The 10,305-nt window shown below is 33.8% G+C and overlaps 1 protein-coding gene across 1 annotated transcript; it reads left to right on the forward strand.

Annotated features, from left to right (window-relative positions):
* The first annotated feature begins 208 nt into the window (after nucleotides 1-208).
* On the forward strand, nucleotides 209-6,501 carry LOC137402096 (4-galactosyl-N-acetylglucosaminide 3-alpha-L-fucosyltransferase FUT6-like). The gene is made up of 6 exons (XM_068088568.1): nucleotides 209-314; nucleotides 1,688-1,782; nucleotides 1,941-2,108; nucleotides 3,006-3,126; nucleotides 4,889-4,976; nucleotides 6,418-6,501. The coding sequence occupies exons 1-6, from the start codon at nucleotides 221-223 to the stop codon at nucleotides 6,488-6,490; spliced, it is 639 nt and encodes a 212-aa protein (XP_067944669.1). The 5' UTR covers nucleotides 209-220; the 3' UTR covers nucleotides 6,491-6,501.
* Nucleotides 6,502-10,305: the final 3,804 nt, after the last annotated feature.

Raw genomic sequence — 10,305 nt, forward strand, 5'->3', positions numbered from 1 at the left:
GCTATTATTTAAATAAAATTTAGTGACTTTGCTAAATTTTTCCTCAAAGGTTCACAATATAAACTATCAGGTGGATTATTAGTAGCTGTTCATAAAATATTGCAGGACAGATGGCATATGGCCTACCGAGAAGGGAAACCCAAACCAAGTACGCATGTTTTACGCTCGAGAACCTGAGACAGCAGTGCTAAGTGGAAGAGGCCTTTCCTTTGCTCGATACATGTTCAACTACACTATAACCTTCCAGCAGAGTGCAGATATCTTCTACCCCTATGGACATACTGTCAAACGCCCCTCCCCTGGAAAGATATCAGGTATAAGTCCATCTTAGGCCATTATAGATTTTTATATTCAAAGGCGTTTGTGATTAAGATAACTCAGGTTCTATGTTAACGTATATCAATCTATCAAATGGCTATATTATCCTATCTTATAGTCTACCATATTATACCATGTTGTACTATACTATATTATTTTATACTTTATAAATTATATTATTTCATATTATACTATAATAGCATGCGGGGCAGTCCTGTGCACCATCCCAGATCCTAATGAGTAACCACTCAATGCATAATTAACTAAGTGATAGAAGGTGACTGAGTGGTGCAGTAGTTGTAGGTGTCGGATTGTAGAGCGGAGAACCAGAGTTCAATTCCTGAGCAAGACAATATTTTGTCTTTACGCTTTCAGCATGGCTTTAGACAGATAAAAACTTATCTTATTATCATAAAGATTATACTGTATTATAATGTACTATGTTATGTTATAAGATAACATTGAGTCAAGATTTGCTGAGCAACCTTGCAGAAAATTGTGATGAAAATATGTTAGCTAAAATCAGTTACATTGTCCGGTCTGAGATGGTTTGTATTCTTTGGTTTTTGCTTTGGGCATGATATTTTGCAGGTATATTTTTAATAATGGAAAATTAAAAGCGTTGTCATAGTTGTTTGTTTTCTTATACCGAGTTTGTAAACAACAAAATTCGATTTTATGGCATATCGGCATGAGTCAGTTGATCAGTAAATGACATATGATCATGCCATAGTTCTCTAATTTGTGCTCAATAAAGACCTGGTCTGATCAATGAACCACCCTTACTCTTTGCATACAGTATCATGTTACCTTAGCTTTAATAAGCTCTCACTGATCGCGATCCAAAAGTCAGGACAGGAAGTATTCAAATAGGTTTCCTCTCAAAAAACTAAACTTTTTACAAATTCACTAAAACTGTTCTACCATTTGTTTTCCTGGTACGGCAAGCATACCATGGCTACATATGTTTGCATCGATAATTACCAGGGGTCAGCAACTGAAACTTTTATTTTTATTCATCGGCATCAAATTTTTCTAAGACTTTATATTTATTTATTTCCAAACAATGTAGAAATTTTTTTCAAATATAGTTTTGCAAATTGTTACAAAATTATTTTTTAGTGTATAATTGATCCGTCCATGTTGTTGAAAAGCTTTTGAAAAGTGCAAAACCTAGATGAGATAAAAATCAAATCCTTCATAAACAGGCAAATTCTGTGTGACTTTGGAACTTTGACCTTGACCTTGTTTAGAATAATTATAAACTTCTAACAAGCAACTTTTAACCTGTTTGCACTCGTCAGTGTTAGTGATGTCAACCTTTCAACCTTTCCAGACCTAGACTAACCAAACTTTTTGCTATTTTCAGGAGCCCACAAAACAAAGCTTGTTTTTTGGATTGTTTCAAATTGCAAACCTAAAAAAAGAATGCAATACAAAAAGGAACTGGAGAAGTATATACCGGTAAGACAAGAATTTAATAGTCACATTTATGATTCATGTGAAATTTGTAAACATTAACTATAAATATTCATGACCCAACAAATTTGCGGAACTATTACGCACTGTTCACAGGTCGACATGATCTAATACAGTTCTAATACCTTAGCTTCTGTTCACAGGTTGATATGATCGGGGCGTGTAATAAAACCTATGGAGACCCTTGTAAGCGAGATTACAGATGTACCTTGGCATTAAAAAAACAGTACAAGTTTTACTTGGCATTTGAGAACTCGCTGTGCCAGGAATACATCACAGAAAAGTTCTGGAAGGCTCTCAACGAAGGAATGGTAGGTTCATGGTTAAAGAAGGAAGGGTGAGACAACTACTGGCACTAGCTATTTATTGCTTTGATTCTAAAATATGATGTGGGTTCTATAAAATCTTGTTTGGTAGCTGAAAAGTAAAATTATTATCAGTCTACATGTATGTATATACTGTTACTACTAGCACTAATCTATGTATATACTGTTACTACTAGTATTAGTCTATGTATATACTGTTACTTCTAGTACTAGTCTATATATATACTGTTCCTGCTAGTACTAGTCTATATATATACTGTTGCTACTAATACTAGTCTATATATACACTGTTACTACTAGTACTAGTCTATGTATATACTGTTACTACTAGTACTAGTCTATGTATATACTGTTACTACTAGTACTAGTCTATATTTGCAAGTACTACTACTAATACTGTGATTGCATCTAATGCTCTCACCTGAAAAGTATGAAGGCTGCATGGTTCACACTATATCGCCATATCTCGGCATTGATGCCACAATAATTCAGTGATCCTCGATAATAACAATGTTCACACTGTCACAAACCTATCCGCGTTTGCATAAGCAAATACTCCATGACGTAGTGTTTTCATTTTTTATTTTAAGTTCTTGCAAAGAAACCTCGTTGTTTTTGCGTGCTTAAATCAAATACTAGTCTCGCAGCAACTATTTCACAGCACATTGTAAAGGCAGTTGTCTATGCTTAGCGAAATATCGGGAACTTTTGACAGCTGCAAACTTTACTAACATTTACGGTTTACAGTTCACATAATCGAGACGATGAACTCCAAAAGGAAAATGCCAACTAATGGCGATGTAGTGCGAACCAACCTCCAGGCAATTTCTACATGACATGCTCCAGCAGGTGACTCACAAGTATTTCTCAATATGTTGACAGGTTCCAATAGTCATGGGAGCACCCAGAAATGCATATGAAAGAGTAGCTCCTCCTCACTCTTTCATACATGTTGACGATTTCTCCTCTCCTAAAGAACTTGCTGCCTATTTACTTGATCTAAGTAAGTTTTAATGCTACAGAATTACATCATATAGGTATGCTATAAGGAGTGGCTATGCAAGCTGTATCTACTTTAGCAAATTCTCCACTATTAAATAACTATTAATACATCTTTGGAGTTGTCATACTTGTTAGAATGCAGACTATTTTTCCATATCAATCCAACCTTGTTAATGTCACAATAGAGCTTAGTGTTTTCCGGTAACTACTTATTTTTATGCTTTTTTCATGCTATATTGTTTTCATATTTGTAGTTAATACTACTTTAATCCTTTTAATATCTCACTTGTCATATGCTCATTTTTATGTGAGTCTTTCATATCTGCTTTTTGAAACTCGCATGCATTTATCTGCTATTCCCTATCTTTTGGTTTCTGACAATACCATTTCTAATGCCTTTTTTGCCAACACACCCAATACAGTAGCATCTCGCATAATGTACACCTCTTTTCACATAAGTTTTACCCAACATAAAGAATTTACGTAAAGTATTTGATTCGTGTTACATAAGAAATTTCATATAACGTGAAGCGTCAAGTCGGTGCAAGCTCTCACATTTGATTTGAACAAGGAGAGTCCCATAATTAGCCTTAAATCAAAGTATCGTTTTTTCTTTTGTTGCACCTGAAAGAGAAAACGACTAACATGTATCTGGGGTATCTAAGGTATATTTTAGATTTTGTTTCTTTTGCTTTGTAATATCAGTATATTGTATTTCAATTACTTCATATATACATACCGATGCATTGCAAGATTGTGCCTAAGATTTTAAAATTTTGTTACCCTTTTTTTGTACTTTGTCTGGTTTTTATTTTTATTTTGTGGGTTTACTGATAGAAATGAAACAGAAAACAATGACAAGTTGAGTTGATTTGTTTTCATTTTTAAAGACCAAAGGAGTGAGTTTGAGAAGGTCTTAAAACGGATTAGCCTATTTTCATGTGTTTTATGCTCCATATAACGTAAAAACCTTGTGACATAAACGGAATGTTCTAGGAACGGGTTATTTACATTGTAGGGGCATCTACTGGACTCCTTAACATATACCTGTTAGTACCATTTTAGCCTTCTTTCTCTTAACTTTTTCCCAATCTTTTTAACACTTGCATTCTCTCCTCTGTCACACCCATTCCTGATTATGCAAAATTTAGACACTCATTCATTTTTGTCATTCGTTCATTCTAGTCACTTGCCCTTACTAGTCACCTGTCAATTTTAATCACCTGTTCAATCTAGTCACTCTAGCTCCAGCTCCTCTCTTTCTTCTAATTTCATTGCCTCTACAGAATATAGCTGTAACTAACCTCGTTATTAGTATAAGTTAAATTTATAAAAAAGTTTTGTAAATTAAGTTGCGCAACGGCGAATCACTGCATTTGTATGCTTTGAATAGATTCCGAGTTGCTTCCACTCTAAATCATAGAAGCAGTAAAATCTGAACACATGTGACCCTTTTTCTTTTTCTAATTTATGCAAAGGCATTCGCTATGAGAAAGTGTATCTACTTTAAGAAGGTTTCTTTTGAGAATGCATCGCGAATCTTAAAAATATATATATACTCCGTGCGACTCCAAGCATTTAAAACAGAGTGTGAATCCATTGGCAGCCAGCATCTATGCACCCATCCGAAGCATGGAAATGCAGTGAATATCTCAAACAGCTAATATTTTTACAAGTAAAAGCAATATCCTTCCATACGAACAGTAGTTATTGCAACTTGTAAAAATGGTAGTGTGAAGTTAGCATGTTTGTGTGGTTGGCAGATAAAAACAACAGTCGATATGATGAATATCACAAATGGAGGGAGACTCATGCTGTGCAGTGGAACTCAGCTAATTGTGACATCTGCAGGTCAGTGCTTGCTCCTGTTTATTACAATTATTTACTCTGAACTGATTATAATAATTTATAAACGTCTATTATTATGTTTATAAGCAAATTATAAACATTTGTTATAACCATTTAAAGATGAACTGGCACTAAATTTTTAATAAATTTTATCAAAAACTATCGGTATTTTTCTATCATTTAGGATTGTTTTTGATGTTTGAGGTGATTTGATTGCCAGGATGTTTCAAGACTACAATTGAAAAAAATGATCACGATTAAAACGGTCAGATCAAGTGAAAGTGTGATTATTGCAAAGAGACTGACAGAATAGAGACATGCAGCGCTTCAACTTAAACGCAACAGCTAAATACCAACTATCACAATGGTAACAATTAGTGACGTCATTTAGCACATTTTTTTTCTGAAAGTTAATCTTGATCAAGTTTTATCGATTTTAATCTTGAAAAATCCAAGCAGTCAGATCACTTCAAACTTCAAAAACAATCGCAAATAATAAAATAATACCGAATACTTTCTGATAAAACCTACAAATATTTGTGTAAGTTCATCTTAAAGTCTCTTGTTCTATTTACTATTTGTGTCGATAGAGTTGAGTGTCACCATGTACCTCCAATAGCGACTGTGACAGCAAAAGGTGGATGCTTGTTTTATTTACTATTTGTGTCGATAGAGTTGAGTGTCACCATGTACCTCCAATAGCGACTGTGACAGCAAAAGGTGGGTGCTTGTTTTATTTACTATTTGTGTCGATAGAGTTGAGTGTCACCATGTACCTCCAATAGCGACTGTGACAGCAAAAGGTGGATGCTTGTTTTATTTACTATTTGTGTCGATAGAGTTGAGTGTCACCATGTACCTCCAATAGCGACTGTGACAGCAAAAGGTGGGTGCTTGTTTTATTTACTATTTGTGTCGATAGAGTTGAGTGTCACCATGTACCTCCAATAGCGACTGTGACAGCAAAAGGTGGGTGCTTGTTTTATTTACTATTTGTGTCGATAGAGTTGAGTGTCACCATGTACCTCCAATAGCGACTGTGACAGCAAAAGGTGGGTGCTTGTTTTATTTACTATTTGTGTCGATAGAGTTGAGTGTCGCCATGTACCTCCAATAGCAACTGTGACAGCAAAAGGTGGGTGCTTGTTTTATTTACTATTTGTGTCGATAGAGTTGAGTGTCACCATGTACCTCCAATAGTGACTGTGACAGCAAGAGGTGGGTGCTTGTTCTATTCTACATGTATATTTTGAGATTTTTTTAAAGCTATGTGAAATAATTCTTGATTAGGTTTTAAGTTAGTTGGTTAACTTCATATGAAATTTTGAAAGCTATGTTGATATAAAGGCAATAAGACTACTTTTCTACCCAATACTCAAATGTAACTAGAATCTTTGCAAAGAGAAATTTAAACTGCTGAATTATGGCTTCATTGTATTTTCAGGTTTGCTCGAGAGAAACCTCAAAAAGTGACGGATATCACACGCATTTGGAATGCAAAAGAACATTGTATTTAACCAAAATAAAAGCTCATTAATAATTTTTCAGTCCTAATAACATCTCTTTTTATATAATGATCTCTAGCTTGAGCTTCTTAGAAGTTTTATTTGTTTAAAGTGTTAATTACTCTAGTGGATGTAAATATGTAATTAGTGAAAAATGTCTACATGAATAAACACAGCTATACTCTTTGTTTTTCCTTTTTAAATTCCAAGATAAGTGTTTAGTAAAGGTCATTGAATAGGACAAATCAAAGTTTTTAAATTACATATTTATATTGTACATGTAGGCCTATATAGACTGTTTAAACCTTTGGTCACTATAGTTAAGTTTTGTAAAAAGCGGAAGCTAAAAATATTACTAAAATTTATTGCTGCTATTGTAACTATCATTATTAACAAATAAATTGATATTTGTCTGGATAAAAATTTAGACCAATAAAATGATTTATTATTTAATAGACATATACGCACACTGCTTAGCTTTGAATGATTGACTAAGATAAGTTTCAAATTTAATTCTAAAATGTAACAATACAGATATATAGCCAATTTGAAAATAGTACAGCCACTATAGTACATTAATCTTTGTCACATATAAAACCATATACGTACCATATATAACAAACCATACATAACCATACATATTATATTTAAATATAAAACCATACGTATAGTATATAATAAGCCATACAAACCATATATAACTGCACATACTATAGTCACATATAAGACCATACATGTATGTACCATATATAACAAACGAAATAAACTATGCATAACTGTACATATTATAGTCACATATAAAACCATATGTGTCATATATAACAAACCATAAAAACCATACATAACTGTACATATTATAGTCACATATAGAACCTCCTGTACCATGTATAACAAACTGTAAAAACCATACATAACTGTACATATTATAGTCACATATAAAATCAAATTTACAAAAATATCATGATTATTATTATTGTTATTATTATGAACAAGTAAATAAAAACATGTTACCATTACTATTCAGAGAAACATAGTGAGTGTTAATAATCATCTAAACAATAATCTTTACTATAATATGAGCCGTGTGCATCCTCCAAAGCGACGGTTGGAAGGTAAGATAATATGTTGATATGAATGCGATTTGAACTCATGTTATTTTGATAGTTATACTATGTTCTTTACCGACAGGTTTGGCAATAAGACACAGAGAATAACTATGCGCATAGTTATTCTCTGTGCTTTATCGCACACCTGACGTTCACTCACAGCACACCAGACTGCCAGGAAAATTAGTTGTACTATGTCTCTTTTTCACCCAGATATGAGCAAATTTTATGAAAACTAGTGTGTAATGCTGGTGCTTACGAATTTCACAAGTATAGCAAGCCTAGTCAATATTATTATACTATAACAGGGCATCACCTAAACCTGTTATTAACTAGTCACATGACTTCAGTTTTTTAACCTATAGCATTGACATTGAGCCTGACAACTCTGGTTCTGTTGATAAATTTATAAATTATAAATTTATAATTGGTTTATAAATCTATAATTTCATTTATGAACTTATGTATTAATTTGTTATGTAATAAAACAACATATATCAAACATATATCATGTTGTCTCTATTATATCATGTTATATATCTGTTTTCTCAGTATAAGCTCACAAGTTATTTGTAAAGTGCAATTGCAGTTATCTTTAGCAAGCAAATGTCTAATGATCCGTTTTTCAATGCTTTATCTTAGACTCTGTTTCAATGACAGCGCTTTTGAAGACAAAATACAAAAACAAACAGTCAATCATTTTTTTTGCACTTTTTGAAACTCTGTCTCTAGTTCCTTGTTGATCATATGATCACACATTATTTTAATCAATAAAATATTGCTATCAAGTGCAATCGAAAAGTCAATGCAAAGAAAGGCTGTCAGATCTGAAATGAGATAAAATGTTGTCATCTTCTACAGACTTCTTGTGATTATTGTATACTGACATCATTTGGATTAGATGAACTCAGCAGAAGAGTATACAGACTTCTTGTGCATTTGCTGTGCTTGCTGTGCTTCAATTAAGCATTACAGGCTTTAAAGAGACAATTTTCTATAGTTATGTATGCAGAAGCAAAAAGCAAAAATCTCCTTCATGTTAAACGTCTCTAATATACTCCTCTCGACCCTATTAGTCGGACAAATCAGCAACATCAACACTTGTTGTCTCTATAACATGCTTGTTCTATTTTACTAATTGAGTGAGTGCATACAGCGAGCGTGTGTAATTAAATTTCTAATTTAGGTTATCAATTAGTAAAAATATAACAGTAAACAAAACATAAATATTGTTGCAATATTGATTAAATGAAAAACATAAATTAATCCTTACACATTAAGATATGATGAGGCCAACTTCGCAGCAGCACTGCAGCTAGTCGAGGAGCTAGTCCTTCAGAAGTTGGCATAACTCGCCAATGAAGACAACATTCACCATTTTTCATTTAATAAACTGTCAATAAAGTTATATATACATGTATATAACGACTAGCTCTACCACCCGGCGTTGCCGGGTGTATAAAAAAGCCTGGACACAAAATTGATTTGTATTTAATATAAAACAACATTTACCAATTTACCAAACATTTACCATTTTCTAATTTTCAAATTACATATCATGAGAGAAGTGTTTTGTGTAGTTGAAATAAATTAAGAGAAAAATGAAAACAACTGTAAAGGTTTTAAAACTTTGTCAAACAACTGTAACTTTCAAGCTATTAGCATGGCACATTGTCAATGGAAAATTGCAGTAAGCTGCTAGGCTTCTAATGACGGTACTCTATGACATTGCTTCAGCATTGTTGTCCAGCTGCAGTTATTCTAATAATAGCTATAGCCGGAATGCAGACAGACATACAACACATGGACGACATACGATGCAGGTATATATATATATATATAGATATTAACATTTAATAAACTGTCAATAAAGTTATATATGTAAGATATATATATATATATATATATATATATATATATATATCGCCCGGTCAAACAATGTCCGCGCAGCCTGTAGCTGAACCAGGACAAGGTAGTGAAAAATGAGCTACTGGTTCAAAACAGATGAAATGGACTTGGACTGATAACACGGACCTCATGCAGTGCTACTTTATGAGTGAACCTCAAAAGTGGGGCTACATGGGAAGGATGCGTCAACTGTGGATAAACATGCGCCCTGAATTGCCACTAACCGCTAAGCAACTTGTAGCTCAGAAGAGTAACATAATCAAGCAGCACCTCATATCGGAACTTGAGGTAGATGAAATTTGGGAACAGTTCACCCAAGTAACCTCAACCAACGAGGAGTGCATATCAACACACACTGTCACGCATATACGATCATGTGTTGACTCACGGGTTGAAGAAGACATGCACTTGGACCTTGACCCAAGGGTGAGAGAGCTTGCGGAAAATATCATCAACAAGATGTCAGCTGCTAATGATTATGGAAACAGGGTACCACTACGAAGAGTTAGCAAGGCCATACCTAAGAAGCTGTTAGAAGACATTAACTTGGCACTAGAGTCGATCTCAACTGGATCAATCAGTGAGACTAATGCCTTAATCTACAGTACAGCAACCGTCATCTTGGAGGAGATGGATATTAAGCCACTGCCAACAAGGTTTCAAGCCATTTCATCCTGAGACTAAAAAATAAGATCAAGGACTTGTGCAAGAAGGTTAGTAGGCTCAGTGAAAGGTCTAACCACAGTTTTGAGCGTTCAAAAAGGGAAGCCACAATAGAAGCTCTAGAATCTGCTAAACAGCAGCTAGTAGCAC

This window comes from Watersipora subatra, chromosome 8 (genome assembly GCF_963576615.1).
Source record: "Watersipora subatra chromosome 8, tzWatSuba1.1, whole genome shotgun sequence".
In the NCBI taxonomy this organism is placed as follows: domain Eukaryota; kingdom Metazoa; phylum Bryozoa; class Gymnolaemata; order Cheilostomatida; family Watersiporidae; genus Watersipora; species Watersipora subatra.